The sequence below is a fragment of the Macaca thibetana genome, chromosome 4 (assembly GCF_024542745.1).
Source record: "Macaca thibetana thibetana isolate TM-01 chromosome 4, ASM2454274v1, whole genome shotgun sequence".
Classification (NCBI taxonomy): domain Eukaryota; kingdom Metazoa; phylum Chordata; class Mammalia; order Primates; family Cercopithecidae; genus Macaca; species Macaca thibetana.
The window spans coordinates 56647167-56667861 of NC_065581.1; the positions used below are offsets into that span (position 1 = coordinate 56647167).

The 20695-nt window shown below is 36.6% G+C and overlaps 1 protein-coding gene across 1 annotated transcript; it reads right to left on the bottom strand.

Annotated features, from left to right (window-relative positions):
- Positions 1-1660: 1660 nt before the first annotated feature.
- LOC126953301 (immunoglobulin-binding protein 1) lies at positions 1661-2855 on the bottom strand. The gene has a single exon (XM_050788788.1). The coding sequence runs from the start codon at positions 2838-2840 to the stop codon at positions 1821-1823; it is 1020 nt and encodes a 339-aa protein (XP_050644745.1). The 5' UTR covers positions 2841-2855; the 3' UTR covers positions 1661-1820.
- Positions 2856-20695: the final 17840 nt, after the last annotated feature.

Below are 20695 nucleotides of genomic sequence, written 5' to 3' on the forward strand. Positions count from 1 at the left end.
GCTAGCCAATTTTCCCAGTTCCATTTATTAAATAGGGAATCCTTTCCCCATTTCTTGTTTTTCTCAGGTTTGTCAAAGATCAGATGGCTGTAGATGTGTGGTATTATTTCTGAGGACTCTGTTCTGTTCCATTGGTCTATATCTCTGTTTTGGTACCAGTACCATGCTGTTTTGGTTACTGTAGGCTCATAGTACAGTTTGAAGTCAGGTAGCGTGATGCCTCCAGCTTTGTTCTTTTGACTTAGGATTGTCTTGGCAATGCAGGCTCTTTTTTGGTTCCATATGAACTTTAAAGCAGTTTTTTCCAATTCTGTGAAGAAACTCATTGGTGGCTTGATGGGGATGGCACTGAATCTATAAATTACCTTGGGCAGTATGGCCATTTTCACAATATTGATTCTTCCTATCCATGAGCATGGTATGTTCTTCTATTTGTTTGTGTCCTCTTCTATTTCACTGAGCAGTGGTTTGTAGTTCTCTTTGAAGAGGTCCTTTACTTCCCTTGTAAATTGGATTCCTAGGTATTTCATTCTCTTTGAAGCAATTGTGAATGGAAGTTCATTCATGATTTGGCTCTCTGTTTGTCTGTTACTGGTGTATAAGAATGCTTGTGATTTTTGCACATTAATTTTGTATCCTGAGACTTTGCTGAAGTTGCTTATCAGCTTAGGGAGATTTTGGGCTGAGACAATGGGGTTTTCTAAATATACAATCATGTCATCTGCAAAGAGGGACAATTTGACTTCTTCTTTTCCTAACTGAATACCCTTGATTTCTTTCTCTTGCCTGATTGCCCTACCCAGAACTTCCAACACTATGTTGAATAGGAGAGGTGAGAGAGGGTATCCCTGTCTTGTGCCAGTTTTCAAAGGGAATTTTTCCAGTTTTTGCCCATTCAGTATGATATTGGCTGTGGGTTTGTCATAAATAGCTCTTATTATTTTGAGATACGTTCCATTAATACCAAATTTATTGAGCGTTTTTAGCATGAAGGGCTGTTGAATTTTGTCAAAAGCCTTTTCTGCATCTATTGAGATAATCATGTGGTTTTTGTCTTTGGTTCTGTTTATATGCTGGATTACGTTTATTGATTTGCGTATGTTGAACCAGCCTTGCATCCCAGGGATGAAGCCCACTTGATCATGGTGGATAAGCTTTTTGATGTGCTGCTGGATTTGGTTTGCCAATATTTTATTGAGGATTTTTGCATTGATGTTCATCAGGGATATTGGTCTATAATTCTCTTTTTTTTGTTGTGTCTCTGCCAGGCTTTGGTATCAGGATGATGTTGGCCTCATAAAATGAGTTAGGGAGGATTCCCTCTTTTCTGTTGATTGGAATAGTTTCAGAAGGAATGGTACCAGCTCCTCCTTGGACCTCTGGTAGAATTCAGCTGTGAATCCATCTGGTCCTGGACTTTTTTTCGTTGGTAGGCTATAAATTATTGCCTCAATTTCAGAGCCTACTATTGGTCTATTCAGGAATTCAGCTTCTTCCTGGTTTAGTCTTGGGAGAATGTACGTGTCCAGGAAATTATCCATTTCTTCTAGATTTTCTAGTTTATTTGCGTAGAGGTGTTTATAATATTCTCTGATGGTAGTTTGTATTTCTGTGGGGTCGGTGGTGATATCCCCTTTATCATTTTTTTTTTTTTTTTTTTCACACTTAATCACTTGACACTTTATTGAATGCAAAGCAAGATTTAGCATCTTTGCCTTCGTTGTACAGAGCTGAAGCGGGAGCCCAGGGACGGGAGGACTGCATGGTTTTTCTTGGCGGGGGAGCTGTGCACCCTGCAGTCCTGTCGTGTTGTGGGAAGATCAGCCCATGTTCTGTCGGTTGCCATAGCCTCTAGGATGGGTGTCCTTCCAGTCATCCCACTCCCGGGCTCTGTGGAGTGTTTGTTCATCATCCTCTTCCTCCTTTTCTTCTTGTTCTTCCTGTTGCTGAGCTGCTTTTCTGAATTCCTCTGGTGTTGCCTTGGCTATTCCCTGATCCGGTAATGCTCCATATTTCCGATGTTGCTCATACCAGTCACTCACCGTCATAGTTGCCAGACTTGGATAACCAGCTCCAAATACTTTGGCTTGGGCCGTGTTCCGAGTGAGAATGAAGGGTTTCACTGGAGGCCTCTCTTGGCGAGATGAGTTAGAAGTTGATGCCTCTCTTGAAGAGTCTCTTTCTCTCAGGATCTTTATTTCCTGGTCAATGCTCTCAATCTCTTCTAAGCTGATATCAATCCACCTCTGAAGGTGAAGATGATAATATTCACGAACACGCTCATCATCTGCTTGACCACTTTCCACAGCAGATTTCATTGCAGACAACCTATGCTCCAACTCCTTCTTCTGCTTGTATCTCTCTATTTTAGCCTGTCTTTGAGATGCCATAGCAACGAGGCTAGGATAAGCCATGGAAGAATTGGCAGTGTGATTTTCAGCTGAGTTGTTCTTGGTTTTGGGCAGCTCAAACTCTGCCACATGATAGCAATGGCACTGAGTTAAGTAGTTCATAAAGTGTTCTCGAGCCCGCTGCAAATGATCTAGACGCTTGCTGGGGTTGACTTGTTTCATGGTGAGGGCTCCTTGAAACGCTGGCACCAACAGGTACTTCAGGTCGGTGGAAGCAATCTCTTCCAAATCTTCATTTCGGCTGAACAAGTCGAGCTGCGATAACATTTCGGCAGCCTTCTCAAGGAGGTCCAGGCCCTTGAACACCTTCTCCTGGACTATCCGGGAACCGGCAGGTTCAGTCGCTACTTCTACTTCGTCCAGTAACTGTTTGCCCGTTTCGAACAGCTCGGGGAGCCGCGGCAGCAGTAACTCGTCCTCAGCAGCCATCTTGGGGAGAGAGCCCCTTTATCATTTTTTATTGTGTCTATTTGATTCTTCTCTCTTTTCTTCTTTAGTCTTGCTAGCAGTCTATCAATTTGATTGATCTTTTCAAAAAACCAACTCCTGGATTCATTGATTTTTTGGAGGGTTTTTTGTGTCTCTATCTCCTTCAGTTCTTCTCTGATCTTAGTTATTTCTTGCCTCCTGCTAGCTTTTGAATGTGTTTGCTCTTGCTTCTCTAGTTCTTTTAATTGTGATGTTAGAGTGCCAATTTTAGATCTTTCCTGCTTTCTCTTGTGGGCATTTAGTGCTATAAATTTCCCTCTACACACTGCTTTAAGTGTGTCCCAGAGATTCTGGTACGTTGTATCTTTGTTCTCACTGGTTTCAAAGAACATCTTTATTTCTGCCTTCATTTCGTTATGTACCCAGTAGTCATTCAGGAGCAAGTTATTCAGTTTCCATGTAGTTGAGTGGTTTTGATTGAGTTTCTTAGTCCTGAGTTCTAGTTTGATTGCACTGTGGTCTGAGAGACAGTTTGTTATAATTTCTGTTCTTGTACATTTGCTGAGGAGTGCTTTACTTCCAACTATGTGGTCAATTTTGGAATAAGTGTGATGTGGTGCTGAGTAGAATGAATATTCTGTTGATTTGGGGTGGAGAGTTCTGTAGATGTCTATTAGGTCTGCTTGCTGCAGAGTTGAGTTCAATTCCTGGATATCCTTGTTAACTTTCTGTCTCGTTGATCTGTCTAATGTTGACAGTGGGGTGTTGAAGTCTCCCATTATTATTGTATGGGAGTCTAAGTCTCTTTGTAAGTCTCTAAGGACTGGCTTTATGAATCTGGGTGCTTCTGTATTGGGTGCATATATATTTAGGATAGTTAGCTCTTCCTGTTGAATTGATCCCTTTACCATTATATAATGGCCTTCTTTGTCTCTTTTGATATTTGATGGTTTAAAGTCTGTTTTATCAGAGACTAGGATTGCAACCCCTGCTTTTTTTTGTTCTCCATTTGCTTGGTAGATCTTCCTCCATCTCTTTATTTCGAGCCTATGTATGTCTCCGCATGTGAGATGGGTCTCCTGAATACAGCAAACTGATGGGTCTTGACTCTTTATCCAGTTTGCCAGTCTGTGTCTTTTAATTGGAGCATTTAGTCCATTTACATTTAAGGTTAATATTGTTATGTGTGAACTTGATCCTGCCATTGTGATATTAACTGGTTATTTTGCTCGTTAGTTGATGCAGTTTCTTCCTAGCCTCGATGGAAATTTTTTTATCTCACTCTGGATAGAAATCTACTATCAAAGGTTGGCAGGGCCACACTCCTTTTGAAGTTTCTAGGCAAGAATGCTTTCTTGCTTCTTCTAGCTTCTGGAGGCTCTGGGCATTCCTTAGGTTGTGGTAGCGTAACTTTAATCTTTACCTGCATCTTCACATGACCTTCTCCTCTGTCTGTGTCTTCTATCATTTTCTGTCTCTTATAAAGACACCTGCCATTGGATTGAGGGCCCACTCTAATCCAAGATCTTGTCCTAAGATCCGTACCTTAATCATATCTGCAAAGACCCAAAGACTCTTTTTACAAATAAGGTCATCCTCATAGATTCTAGAAATTAGGACTTGAATATATCCTTTTGGGGGTCACTATTCAATCGACAACAGGAACTACTCCACACATACACACAGACACACACAGACACACACACGAAAAAACCTTAAATGGTTTTAGAGGGTAATTCTGCCAAACCTTCAAAGACCAGAAATGCCCAATGCTCTACAAATTATTCCAGAGAAAAGGAAGGGAAAATTTCAAAGTCTTTTTATGAAACAAATATTACACTGATACCTAAACCTGATAAAGACTGAAAAAGAGAATTACAGATCAATATCTCTCATATAGTCATATGTAAAAAATACTAAGTAAAATACTAGCAAACATAATCCAACACCAGATATTGAAAATAATGCACAATGACTAAGTAGATTTACTCAAGAATGCAGTATTAGGAAATCCATTAATATCATACATCACATTAATAAAATATATGGAAAAAATCATATGATTGCCACCACAGAGGCTAAGAAAGTCTGTGACAAAATCCAATGCCCATTAATGATAAAAAAATAAAACTCAAAAATAGGAATTGAGTGATATTTCTTAATATTGTAAAACATGTATATCTTAATCTTAAAGCTAGTGTCTGGTTTAGTAGAGAAATATAGGAGATGTTTCCCTAATATCAGTAACAAGGCAAATATGCCTACTCTCTCCACTACTATTCTACATTATAATAGAGATATTAGCTAATGAAATTAGACAAAAGAAACAAAGGCATATGATGGGCTTAGAAAGAAGTAAAACTATCTATTTACAGATAAGAGTATACCTAGAAAATCTAAGAATCAACCATAAAACTAACTCAAAACAAAAATAATTGAGATGGCAGGATGTAAAACTGACATTAAAAATTAAATAAATAATGACCAAGTTGAGCTATACAGGTAGAGAAACTTTCATTTGTAATAGCAACAGAGAATATTAAAATAGAAAACACTAAATAAATGTGCAAAACCTAAAAGAAGAAAATTTAACATGCCAAAAGGACACAAAGTAAGATTTGTACAAATGGGATATAATTCCCTATTCTTAGACAGGAAAATGAAGCATTATAAAGATGGTAATTCTCCTTTTATTAATTTATAAATGTAATGCAATGGCAATAAAAATACTAATAAGCATATTATGGAGTTAGAGATGATAATACTAAAATTTATATAGAAAAATAGCATGCAGAAATATTCATGAAAACACGGACGAAGAACAACTACGAGTGGGGACTAGAAGACTGCCCAATCAAATAATAAAACATAATATAGTCTCTATAATTAAAACAACACAGTACCTAGTATTGGCTCATGAAGACAAATAGACCAGTGAGACACAATAGAAAGCCCAAACTAGACCCAAATACATATGGAAGCTTAGAAGATGATAAAGATGGCATCTTAAATCACCAGCAAAAATATGAACATTTTAATAAATTGTGCAGGGACAATTTGGCAGTCATTTAGAAAAACGGAAAAATACATCCATACTTTGCACCACACACAAGAATAAACTCCAAATGGATTAGCAATCTAAACATGAAAATTGAAATCACACAAATACTCTAAGAAAATATGGAAGAGTTCCTCTTTAACTTCAGGGTAATAAAAGGTTATCCAACCTTAACTCCAAATTCAGAGACGATAAAAGAAAAAATTGATAAATTTGACTATATAAAAATTTTAAAAGAAAAGACATGTTTTCATGGTAAAGAACACAATAAATAAATTCGGAAAGCAATGAACAAACTGGTAGAAAACACTTGCAACTTACACCACAAAGGGATAAAATCCCCAAAATATAAAGAACTCTAAATAATTGAAGGACAAAGATCCAAAAAAATGGTAGAAAAATGAGAAATAGATATAAACAGAAAATTTACATGAGATACATAAAGATAACCTTCAATGTATGAAAAAAGTTTAAGCTCAGTTATAATTAGAGAAATGTAGATTTAAAAAAACGGAAATACCATTTTTAAAGGGCAAAGTTTTAAAAGTATGAGGACATGTCCTGTTGGCAAAGCTGTGGAGTAAACAGGCACATTCATACATTGCTGGGGTAATACATCTCTGAACTCTTTTTGCACACTTTCTGAGTCTTAAGATATTGTCAAATAATTGAAAAAAATTAACAATAAAACCCCCAAATTTCTGTAAGAAGTACAGGGTGACCTAAGCTGAAAAAAATAGGTTACATAGAAATAATTATTTTGTCGTGAAGCCAAAAAGGAGAGAATATATGTGAAACTGCACTGAAAAATCATAAAGTGTTACATAAATACAAGATATTTTCTAGAAATCCTGAGACAGAAGGTTAAAGGAGAGAGAGATGCTGTTAATGATATGGGAGGTCTACAAATCCAACTTTGGGGTGGGTTGTAAACCTTTAGTATAATTATTTTAGTAGCTAGTGAATTTGCTATTGTCTTTTACCAAAATTCAAACCTTCTGTATTCTACTCTGTGATGCTGTAGCTAAAACTCTGCCAACTACTTTTCCCACACTCCGTTGCCAGTTAGCTTCCTGTTAAGATCTTCCAATGTAGGCAATGGGGGAAAACTGGAAGGCTCTGAGGAAGAGAGAAAGGTCTGTCTTCCTGTTCTCCACTTCCTGCCAGCATTGCCTCTGTAGCTGCGGACTTGTCCCATTCAGTTTTCTGCCGCAATCCTAGCACCAGCTTCTCCACACCCCCTCAGAGACACCAGCAGTAACCAGCAACACTACTTTGGCAGTTCAAGAACCAGTTAAGCCATGTGCCCACCAACTGAGTCTTAGTCAGGGACCATCCAAGCACCCACTTGTAAACCACCTCAGCATTCTAAGTCCCACCAGGTCTCAACCCCTTCAGAGAGAGGTCTAACACCCACCAGGACCCCTACTCGCTCAACACACCTCCTTCAGAATCCCACTGCAAATTGAATAGAGCTCCCTTCAGCTCCGAAGCACTGGCTTCACAGAGTCCTTCAGGCAAATTCATCATTTCTGTAACCTGCCTCTTCCCTGTTTTATTCTAGCTTCTTCTTGTAGTCATTCAACTTAAATACCTTAGTATTGTCTTTACATTCGTTAAGCATTCCTACACCTACGTCACTAATTCCCCTAATCTACTCTGAAGTACCTAGTGAGGTTTCTGCTTTCTGATATCTGATAAACTGTTTTAGAAGGCATTTCTGGATTTGGGTGGAATTTTGTTTACATTCTATTTATTTATTAATTTAACACTTATTAGGCAAATACTTGGTTACTGTGACAAGCAATAAATATCTAAAGATGAAAAGGCATAGTTCCTTCAAATGTCACAGTAAGTGGAGGAGGTAAGTATTTAAAGGAGCAACTACCAAGAGGATGAGCTCTATTACAGAGGAATACCGTGCTGTGAGAGCACATGAGGCATGGTGTGCAAGAGAAGGCTTTCCTCGGGGCTGACATGAGAGCCTTGCACATCACTCAGAAGTCTGAAGGAGGAGGGGCATGTTGTCAGAATGTCTGAAGAACATCATAGATTCAAACAATGTTGAATAAGTCCTGTGATATAGCATGGGGGAGTGGCAAGCTGAAGCTGAACAAGGAGACAACTATGGTCATGAAAGGCATTTAACAACATGCCCATTAATACGAAATTCTTCCTGAAGCATTGGAGAACCACTGAAGGATTTTAAAAAGCTTCCCCTTTTTATTATTATTAAAATGGCATTTTTGCATTGTTTTTAATGAAAAGATTAATTAGCCCTTCGATTCACATTCCAGAAACAAGTTGGTTAATGTACAAATTTATAGAAAACACTAATACAGATCTTAGTATATGCCAAATGCTGTTCAAAGTAAGTTATATTAACCCATTTAATGTTCACAATAGCCTTATTACGTAGTTCTGACTATAGTTTTCAGTTAACAAAGAGAAAATGGAAGCTCAGAAAGACTAACTAACTGGTACAGGGTCCTAGAGTTTGTTAAACTGGTGGAGTTAGGCCTTCAACCTAGCAATTATGGCTCCATTATCTATGTTCTTAACAACTAGGCTACAATGCTTCATATATCTACATATTTTGTATGTGTGTGTGGAAAAATGACCTATGCTGTTGAAAACTATGCTACAGTGCTACATATATTTACATGTGTTTCTATGTGTGTAAAAAAAATATAAAACAAATATTCTAAAACAAATTACATACTCTACATTTTACTCTGCACCCTTTTCTTCCAATTAGCAATATACCTTTAAGATATTTTCTTAACAGCACAACTTGATCCACTTTATTCTTAGGGACTGCACAGTATTCCATTATGTGAACATTCCAAACTGGACTGAGATATTTCTATATTGATAAATGTTTAGGTTATTTTCAGGTTTAGGTCTTTGAAATAATGCTGCAACAAAACCAATACCAGTGGAATTGTTCAAAGGAAACATTTCTAATATTGAAAAATAACACAAAAGTGCTCATCATAAATAAAAATGTTTAATAGCTTCACCATCGTGAGAGTGTCTATTACCTGCACATTCTTGGCAACGTCAAGTTTTCATCAAATTTTGTTTTTGAATGTTCTGCCCATCTGACAAGTAAAAAGTGATCCCTATAGCATTTTTTAAATAGCCTGATGTGATGAAAAAAGGGGTTTTGGAAAGCTTGTGCTGAGACAATATGGAGTTTAGCTTGGTCACACCAAGACTCAAGGCAGAAGAGACAGATAGGAGACAATTACAATAGATGGATAGGAGACAATTACAATAGACTGAGTAAGAGACGAGGACAGCTTAACTAGGGCAGTGCCTGGAATGTATTAGGGGTAATAGAAATGGTAGAGGCCCTATCCAGCTGTTGAGGAGGTACAGCAATAGACCTTTGTTCCTGATACTTAATATTGTGTTAAGGGTGGGCGAGATAGAGGAAAGATTCAAGAATACCTCCTAGGTTTATGAGTTGGGAAGCCAGGATGATTATAATGAAAATAACTGTCCTAGGAAACACAGAAAAAAGCAAAGATTTGGGAGCATGCCAGAGAAAACGGGAATGATTTTAAAGGTTCCTTACAAATCTAAGATGCTATAGTTTATTTATGGAAACTACCTTCATCTGTGGCAGAGGCTATTTCAAAATATTCACATATATTTAATGTCACTTAATGAATCATGGAATTTAGCAGTGCTATGAAATCCCTTAAATCAAACTAACTAGCACACTTATGAAACCAGAGTACTATTTCACTCTGCCAGAGTATTCTTTTCGTATTCTGCCATCTAGTGAACAACAATCATTTGTACAACCAGGCTTGTAAATTGCTTCTTCCAAATTTAAAATGAACACACACACACACCCCCCTTCATTTTATGCTTTCTCATTATATATATTGGCAAAATCTTCTTTCATGATATTTTACAAACAAAATTCCTAAACATAGAGGAAATAATAGAGTTCATCAGCTTAATCTGCACATTTCGCTTTGGGCTTGTTTTGAAATTTTTATTTTTAAAGTCATGGAAAACTCACAAGTTTCCTTTATATTATACCATCTCCTTTTATCATTAAAAACAACAAAAACATAAAAACAAAACATTTACTTGTCAGCAACTTTCTTCTCTGTAATAAAATACCTTTATGTAAATTATCTTTCTCCTCCATTGCATTGCTTAATATTATCAACAGTTTATTATCTGAAAAATTATTGTACATGATACACTAGAGATATTATTTTAATGTTGCAGAAGTACCTTGTACAAATTTATTTTCTTGATATTTAGTTCTACAAAATCTTCCCTGATTTCTCCCAAGGTGGTCACTCATTTTGTGCCGTTAGCATACCTTTGTGTCACTAGTATCATGGTAGTGTTATACTATATTTAAAATATTCATTTTCAAGCCTGTCTCTGCAAAGGGCTCATGAATTTCTTGATTAAAGGGACTGTGTAATATTCAGTTTTATATCTCCAATAACTCTCATGATGTATGGTATCTACTGGTTTTCAGTAAATGTTAATAAATGATTTAAAGTGATTGAACTGAATTATTGACAGATGTTTGAAGCTTCACTAATTTTTATTCAAGTTGAAATAATATGTAAAGTAAGCAATCACAACATGCAGCTTCCTTCATGAAGCCCAGAAGAGAACTGGACATATTGTCCAAGTGCCCAGAGGGCCCTAAAATATAGATGTGTGTTCATTAGGCTAATTGGAGATAAGTAGACAAAAAACCTCCTTTGCAATGTGTCCTCATAGGCAATGGCATTATTCCCAGGCTTATCAAGTTCTTTCCCTTGGCAGATCTCTGTGGTCCATCTGCTGAACTTAAATGCTGAAATGCTGTCAATGTGAACATGCCTTATGGACATCTTTATTCTGAGCAGCTATACCAGTAGAATACATAAATCTGAACTATTTCAGATTACAAATGGAATTGTTCTCCGTAGTGTTCCAATGCCTTATGGATCATAATTTTGGAGGAAAGCCCAAACTCATGAAATTCGTTCTAAGAGCTCAACTGATATTAGTAATGTACATTGCTTGCAAGTCCTCTTAATTCATCTATATATCTGAACTCATTCATTTTACTATTTCCAAGCTAATTCTATGGAGTTCAAGTAAAGACCCCATCTACTTTGTGGTTTTTGAAAATCCTGTTAGCAAATTCTGTTCTTTTAGGTAACTGTTTTCATTTTTCTTACAGTTTTAGCAACTCCAAGTTTTAAGAATCATCAAGTTTCTCGTAGCACACACTCTGATGAAGTCGGGCGGGTGAGGAATGAAGCTGTAGTCATCCCAATCTGTCTATGATTGGATAGCAATTTAAACTTAGAAGGAAAAATTAGAAATTTTCATTTGACCCCCATTCCCATCCACAGTTCTTATTGAATTTATCTGTAATAAGACTAATATCTTGACAGGCCTGACGCTTGTGTCTTAGTTCTCAATTAATTCTGAACTTTGGAGGTGAAGAAAGTAGCATAACTTATTATTAGCCTCCTTAGATATCAACATATAACATTAATTATGCTTTCTTCTTTTCAGCTATTGCTACTGAGCTGGCTTTGATTTTCTCAATTATCATGAGGCACATGATCTGTGAAATATACTGCTTTAATTATAATCTTTACAATGAAAAGCTTGAAAAGTTACAAACAGATCTAATCAGTATGAAATAGAAAAATAAGACTCGAGCATTTTTTAAAAGGCAGAACATTTTAAATAATTATATAAAATAATTAAAAGTAACTTTTAAAAAGATTCAGTACTTAGGTAAAGAGATTCCTAATAATGTGAAAGAGGAGAGACATGTTAAAAAGAAAAGGAGCTTTGTCTTGCAGAAAACAACTGGGATAATAGAACTCCCCCAAGAGAACCATGGGAACTTGGAGGAATTCATGGTTTTAAAGTATCAGCAGGTACTCAAGACACTAAAATACACCTGGCAATTGAGACTTCACAAGGAATGACAGTCAAGCCATTGCCTAAAGGCTTCCTGGATGACAAAGGGCCAGTAGAGCCTTGCAAGGACAGCTGCTTGTGTCCAATTTTTCTCCAGAGAGAAGACAATCCACATGTCAGAGTCAAGTTGGACACTGACTCACTAGGTGAGGCCAAAGTCTTTTGCTCTTTTAAAGCAGATATTTGTTTACAGCTATTGCTTTGAATCTGTAGGATTATCTTTGTTTATAATTATGGCCAAACCTTCCTCAGCTCAGCTCCTGGGTGACTTCCTGGATTTCTAGGCACTAATGTTCAAATTGCCCAGAAACTTAAAACATGCCATTATTCTATTTAGGCATTTTTATTCTAACATCTACTTTGGTATTTATCCTTTGTTGGCCTCTTTTATTCCCAAGTATTAGAGTTTTTGATATTGCAGTTCTTTCAGATACCAATTGTTGCCCTAGATGATTAAAAACCAGCCTGATGTTCATCATGAGTTCTGAGGGTAGAAAATGTTTGTTTCTGGGAAAAGGAATTGGAATATGTAAAGAGGATCAGGAACACGTCTTTGTGTATGTATGTGTTGTAAAGAGCTTTAATATATAGCATTATATATAAAACATCAGATTCTAGAACTTAGGAAACGGAGTATGTTGGTGAAATTTTAAAACTAAGTAAAATAAAGATACAAACAAAAATCTTTGTAAAATTCTTACATTAACATAGATCAGTCTGATCCTCAGGCCAGCAGCATCAGCATCACCTGAACCTATTTGAAATGTAAATTATTCTACCCCTCCCCTGATCTACCAGATAGAAACTCTGTGGATGGGATCCAGCAGTCAGGGTTAGAACAAGGCCTTCAGATGATTCCGATAAATACTAAAGTTTGCAAACCACTGGCATAGGCTATAAATAAGTTAAAAATTCATCCTAAGTTACTTCTTAAGAATCTCATTCACACTTTATATAATAAATGAATGCTGGGAATTTGAAATGAAAGAAATAAAAAGCTTAAACAGCCACATAGTAACAACTGACAACATTTGATATTAATTACAAGTTGGAATCGACAAGTGAATTATTTGTAATTGACATACATTAAGTTTGAAGGAAGCTAGAATATTTTTAAACATCTCTTAGCTGTATAGAGACTGTCTTTTAAACATCAGATAACAGAACTGGTATTATATTATATTACATTTTATTTCTGCTCACCTACTCTTATAAGGAAGTCAGTAAAATTTTCAAAGACAACAAATTCCTTTAATGAAGCCAAGCTAACAAAGAGAAAATCAAATAAAAATCCTTTGCTTGAGAAGAAAATATCAGATGTAAGAACACAGAAGAGAAATCAACAGCTGGGCTGAGCAACATACTGATAAGGTTCTGATGACTGGAGGAACACCAGGGTCCTTTGCCTCACGCCGATTTAGATAAAACAACATGGGACACACATGGAGTGGTTTTAAGGAGCAGAGAATTAAATAGGCAAGAAATAAAGAAGGAAGAAACTCCCCCGTACAGAGACAGAGGGAGGGGGCTCCAAGCCCAGAGAAGAAACCCCGAGCGTGGGGTGGTGGGGGGTGGGGGGAGCAGGAACAGGCGGCTATCTTAGGATATTAGGAGGCTGGAGAAGGTGATGTCTGATTTGCATAGAGCCCAGGGGATTGATTTGACCAAGTGTGTCATTCACGTAGCCAGCCAAAAAACTGTCCCTCCCACCCTAGCCTTTAAATATGCAAATACAGGGTGCCATGATGTCCTGCACACGTGGGGTTATCTGGGGACGGCCATGATGCTTGGCACAGGGGGTGACAAGGAGAAGAGGGGGAATCGCCATATTGGATGGACCCAGTTTCTAATGGTCTGCATTTGCATATCAAAGCTTGCCGGCCTGGCCCTTCAAGCTGCTTTTCTGTTAGACAAGAAATGTTTCTGAAGCTGCTTTGAAAGAAAAAAACCTTACCAAAGGACCCCTTATTCTTTCTATCTGCCTAAGATAATTTCTTAATAATTCCTATAATAATACTCAGGTCAGTGGGCAAACCAAATTAACCCAGAAGTCTCAGACATAGAAGTTTTCACTTACAAAATGATTGAAATTAAAGTTCTGAATAACTGCAGTGTACTGATGATAGGGGTTGCCACCGACTCTGAATCTAGGGGCATGTGTAATAAGGAAGGAAATTGTTGGAGATGGAATAAATTCAACCAATGGAGTACTAGCCTCTGGTGTGAGAAAATGGAAAATGATGTCTATCTCACAGATAAAAACTTAATAAAAAGAGTTTAAGATACAGACTGTTGAAAATCCATGCTGAATCATGACCTGCCATCTAAGGATGAATTAAAAGACAGATAGTTTGGCAAATGTCATTTTTTCCTTTCAGTTGACCAAAGCTTGATGAAAAATATCTGCACAACTTTGCCTCAGGAAGTAGAGATCCTTAAGAAAATCCATGAGCAAACAGGCATGACTCTGAAATCAAGGAGCCTATATACTAGAAGAGGAGGGAAGGAGGTAAGGTGCAGAGAAGAGCAGACTTAAAGGCAGAGGATTTAAGAGATAGGAAATGAGTTGCAGGAAATGGAGAGATCCTACTGAAACCAGATTGCTCGTCCTCTGAAGACAATCTTTGCCAAGGTCTCACTGTTTCTCACAGCTCATAAGGTGAGTAGCATAGGAAACCTGCATGTTTTCATTCCAGTTCATGTAACTTGGTTAATTGACAAACGCTATAAAATCAAGCTTCATGAAAATACATTGCTTCTCTATAAATTTTAAACAAAAAGATCTATCACCATACATTTTTCACCTACATGTTAGTTTAGAGAAAGACCCTTTGAGTACATTTGATGTATTTTAATATAAATATTTGGTCCTGGAGACAAGGGGCACAAATGATTACATTTTTTAAAAACTCCATGATAATGGTAGAAAAGTCCCAAATAGAAAGCAATGGAGTAAAAGAGAAAAAGGGAGAGGAAACAAATTTAGATTTGGTGAAAAAGAGAAAATACCTACACAAAGGAATGCAAGGAGGTCTGGTAGTAGCTTTTCCTTTTATCACCAAACCTAAATGACCTAAATAAACTGGAACCAGTTTATTCTGCTGCAATGAAGATGGTAATTTAAATCAAGTGAGTGATGAGATCTCTTCTGATTATTTTCATTAAGTCGTTCCTCAGCCAGAAAAACACTATGAATACTTCTGGACTCTTTGTTCTCTTTCCTGATCCATCTGCTTATTCATACTCCAGTAAAGCACAGTTTTAGTGTCTCCTACATTATTAAATATTGTAACACTGAGTTGGGACTACTGTACCTTTATTATTCATCATCTTAGAAATTGTTCTCTGTATTTTAATGTTAGTTTATTTTCAAATTAACATCACTTTGCTTTCACTAAAAATAACCTCATTTTATTGAGATTGCATTATAAAAATTTATTAAGGAAGTATAAATTAAGAGAGAGTTAATAACTTAATACTACTGAGTCTTCTTGTCCAGGAGCAAAGTATGTCTTCATTTTTACTTTCACTTCAGTCTCTTTCATGCCTTTCATTATAGTTATCTTGATACTGGTAGTGCACAATTATTTTTGTTTCTACAATATATTGTTCCATTTTATATTTTTATCCAGTAATTATTTGGATGAAGAATTCTATTTTTTGTTTTCTGAATAACTTACTCACTTTTGTAATCACGTTATTTTTTTTTTTCAGTTCAGAAAACATGTTCTCATGTTTTTCAGTTGTGTAATTGTAACATCTGCAAAGGCTGAAGTTTGCATTCCTACCATTTATTTTGTGCACCTTCCTAATTGCATAAGCCTGTATTTCTGGAACAGCCTGACTAATAATGGTAATAATGGCAGTTTTTATACCATTCATTACAACTGAAGAGAAAGATGCTGACTTTTCATTTGAAACATAAGTTTTACTATCAAATTTTAAATTACTACTTCTATTTTGTTAAGATTGTTGACTTTTATTAACAATTTCTGGCCAGGTGCAGTGGCTCATGCCTGTAATTCCAGCACTTTGGGAAGCTGAGGCAGGCAGGTCACTTGAGCTCAGGTGTTAGACACCAAACTGAGCAACATGGCAAAATCCCGTCTCTACCAAAAATACAAAAATTAGCTGGGCATGGGGATGCATACTTGTAATCCCAGCTATTCAGGAGGCTGAGGCAGGAGGATCAGTTGAACCTGGGAGGTGGAGGTTGTAGTGAACTGAGATCACACCACTGGACTCTGACCTGGGTGACACAGCAACACCCTGTCTCAAAAAAAAAAAAAAATTCATATGCTTTTTCTTCTTTATAGATCTCAAGAGTCTCACCAAAATAAGGATTTAAACTTCAAATTATGAAATATTCAATGCCAGATCCAAACCAGTGACAATACATTGGTCAACTTCTAGTTCTAAATCAAAACTACCATGCAGAACCCACTACTATCCTCTCGATTTCTCTAAGTTCCGCTGTGCCAAAGAATACTCAACCTTGCTTCCTTAGAGAACAGGGAGCAGAGCTCTGAAATTGAGCTGTGTCTTTTTCACAATTAGGCTGCAAAAGAATCCAGGACTTGCTCCATATCATGATAAATAATATTTTTTAACAAAATAATTGATTATATTATTCTTATCAAGCACATTAGTCATACCTTATTTATAACCAGAAGAAACAGGTCTTGAAGTTTTACCAGTGACAGGGAAACAAAAGTCAGGAATTTGGACTAATAACATGAGTAATTTCCATTAATTTCAATCCCACAGATTCTCCCATAAATTTAGATTAGGAAAAGAAAGATATTGAAGGCAGAAATTTCCCATGACAGGTCACGTATTCATTTTGCAATATCACAGAAGGGGGTAAATATAAATATAAATCAAGTGACTATTATGACAAGACCTCGTGCTCAATAAGCATGGCTCTAAGGCAAACACAAGAATTGCATCTCTGGTAAGAGATATTCTTCATTCTGAGACACCTTTTTCAATAAACAGAAGTCAACAGTCCTAAGGCTGAGTAGTGTCAAACTAAGTAAACACAGGAACCATTTTACCACAAAGCACATTTCATCCAAGAACTCCACATGCTAGAGGGGTTTTATCTTTCATTCTAAAGAATAGAAAAGGCTGAAGTTAAGTGACTTTCCTTGTTTACTGTGCAACATAATAATTATTTAGATGCTAGGTGTCAAGTCATCAAGTTTTAGAGATACAGCATTACTTTTAAGCCATATATGATGAGAAATGAGAAAAAACAAAAATGTACAGAGAATTTCATAATGAAATGATCTATTTTTATAATATGATATATAAAAATAGATTTTATCACATGATATATAAAATAGATGGTTTTGTCCTCTCTACTATAATTCATACTTATACAGGCTCTATAAGTTCTTCTAGGTTGTAAAACATCCTTTCTAGAAAGAGCTAAATATTAGTACATGGAAATATTTTCAGCTCCTTATTAAAATCATGAGACTGCTGGAAAACAATAATTAAACTTCAATATTTAGGAACTTTTGTATGCTTTAAATGCTATGGTTTATTTTTAATATTTTTAAGATTTTATTTTTGAAGATCATAAACCTCAATTATAATTGTAAATAATAAAAAAGCAGTGGCCAGGCACGGCGGCTCACACCTATAATCCAAGCACTTTGGGAGGCCGAGGTAGGTGGATCATCTGAGGTCAGGAGTTCAAGACCAGCCTGACCAACATGGAGAAAACCCATCTCTACTCAAAATATAAAATTAGCCGGGTGTGATAATGCATGCCTGTAATCCCAGCTGCTCAGTAGGCTGAGACAGGAGAATCACTTGAACCCGGAAGGTGGAGGTTGCAGTGAGCTGAGATCCCGCCATTGCACTCCAGCCTGGGCAACAAGAGTGAAATTTTGTCTCAAAAAAAAAAAAAAAGGCAGTAAAATGTGCCCGTAGAAGAAAACAAATCACTGATAACATGCTTTTAATAGGCCTAATTAAATCAGACTTTCTAGGAACAAAAAGTGAAAGCGTCACTTTTTTGGCATGATGCTAATAAGAACATAGGTATCATAAATCTTTGTAAAGACTTTTCCAGAACAATACATAGTACTTAATTGGTTGTGTTTAACATTTCCATCTGCTTTTGAAACATTTTACTCAAATTGATACCTTTCACAATTATAATTAACGCAGAACCTGCGACAGTAGGATCTTGATTTATTTTAATTATTTTCTAATACTTTTTCAAAATACCTTGTCTTTTACAATGTTGTTTCATAGCTAGATGGTACAACAGCAGGCATGCTCTTCAATCAACATTTTAATTGAATTCATTGAATTCACTAGAAACTTGATCAATACCTGAGTAAAATGATAAAATTTAGATTCTAAGCCACCCAGGCCAAGAAATGGATCCTATGGAGACTCATCAACTGTCAGCCAGTCGAGGAAGTCCACATCAAACATCAGGCTGGACATAGCCATTTCTTCAACAAAATACTAAAGCCCTGTACACACGCAACACTTTAATTAGAGGACCTTCCACGTTCTTTAAAGAAATAAAGAATGTTTTGTCACGCTTTTATCTTTGTATCCTTCCTTCCTGCCTACCTGCCTCCTTTTTTTTTTTTTTACTTCTTTGCTTCTCTCTTTTTTTAATTTTCTTTCTTTTCTCTCTCTCTCTCTCTTCCCCCCCACCCCCTTCCAGTCCTTTCTCCCTTCTCTCTGGAAAATGAAATATATTAACAAAAATTGATGATAAAGAGACTATTTTCCAGTTCAAACTGAAAAACGAGTTGTCCTATTTAGATGCTAGGTGTCAAGTCATCAAGTTTTATAGATACAGCATTACTTTTAAGCCATATATGATGAGAAATGAGAAAAAAACAAAAATGTATGGAGAATTTCATAATGAAATGATCTATGAATGAAATGAAAGGAGAAACAAACAAACACAATGCAACATGACACTTCTTAAACAAAACTGGCCAAAATTCCAATGGATGTTCGCAGAAAAACCCTAAGCTTAAAATTGAGAACCTTCAACAGCTCTATCAGACAACTTATATTTCTACAACATAAGTTTATTCAATAAAATTGTGAGCTGGAGGGAAACAAGAAGCTGACAGATGTGGAAGTGAAGGATAACAGAGTATTCAATAAACGAACCATAAATTTCAGAATTAAGAGAGACTCTAAGTTATTGTTATAATTAATCAGAAAATCCATGTCAAATGACTATTTCTGCTGAAGAGATTTTGGCAACAAGAATACAAAGGCTACCTTCTGAACCAGAACCCCCAAAATGCTTCAAGGATTAATAAATGCAAAGATAATTCCAGAAATATCTGGTCATTATAGCCTTTCATAGGAAGACATCTAAAAGACAGCTTGGTTCTGCTGCCCTGTGAAAGTTGTTAAGAGTTTATATAGACTCACTTTTGGTGAAAAAAATTTTTTAAAAACTCTAATAAACAGAACCAGGAAAGGTCAAGAATGGAAAGTTCTTGAGCACACATGACTGATAACAAGAACTATCACAAAAGACTGCAAAAACCACAATTTTGCAAAAAGGCCATCACAAACTTATACAAGAAATACTTCTGCAAGGACATCTGCCCTACAACTGCCTGTCTAACCTCCATCTGGCACCACTCTTGTTATTGACCCTTGTAGCCAAGAATAATTATGTAATGCTCCTCATTTTTTCCTTTAAAAACCTTTGCCTGTCTTCACCTCTCTGAATATGCAGAGTTCACTGTGGCATGCACATTCCCATTACAGTGCTCTATACCCAAATAACTGTCATTTTCTTTTAGAGAGCCTCTCTCTGTCATTTAGATTGACATCCCTGAGCTGACAGATTATACTACTCATGCCTGAAGATTAACACAACTTTCTCTTCGAAACTTTGCCAACGGGAAATGCCTAAAATAAGTATATGCCTCTGGATAATCACCCACCTGGTTGTAGCACATCAACTGAGGTTTCTGGAAACATATCTGCCTCTGATCTGAGCTGCACTGCAGATCATCATTGTGATGTGACCAAGATAACTGGGTTTTTTTTGCTCATTCTCTGAGAGTGGTGAAAGATCTAATGACCCCTTGATCAAAGAGGTATGGCAAGAAGTTATCTGAAGATTTCAGACCTGCCACCTTCTGATTCTGAAGGATTAGCTAAGAGATAAAGAAAAATATCTGGCTCCCATCAAGACATTAAGGACACTTCATTGATACACAGTGGCCACAATGTTTCTTTCATCGCTCTGTGTTAGTGGTAAAATGTCTAATCCTCTATTGAAAACGGAGTACAGAGACTCCGATTTATCTGAGATTGCTCTGGTTTTAACACTGAAGGTCCCAAACCCAGGAAACTCCCAGGTAAACTGGTATGATTGGCCACTCTAGATATCTGAGATACATATCTTCCACTCTGTGTAAAAAAGACCTACAGAGATGCCAACGTGAGACCGTGAATAGGCTGCCACACACATGCAGGTGACTCTCAGCATGGATGGAACAGAATCACACTGTTCTGGGCCCAAATCCAGAGAGGCCCTTGTTATGACACCCTTTTATTCTGAAAACACCAAAAATAAAAATTCTGGCCCCCAAAACAAGTCACTTTAACAATTCTACTTTTTCTTCCGAATGTAACAGACAAACTTATTTTTCACTACCCTAGCCCTGTACACTTTTAAACCGAACCATTCAATTCTGATCACTGATTTTTAGCTAAAAGAGGAACACTGTTTAAATAACACCCTGCAGTTACCTGCATTGCACAACACAAAAAACCCTCATGCTCTGTATTAGTTAATGAATCTCAGGTA

What these genes read in the sequence shown, in the direction of transcription:
- LOC126953301 (XM_050788788.1), bottom strand. Translation starts at nt 2,840, where the DNA reads ATGGCTGCTGAGGACGAGTTACTGCTGCCGCGGCTCCCCGAGCTGTTC.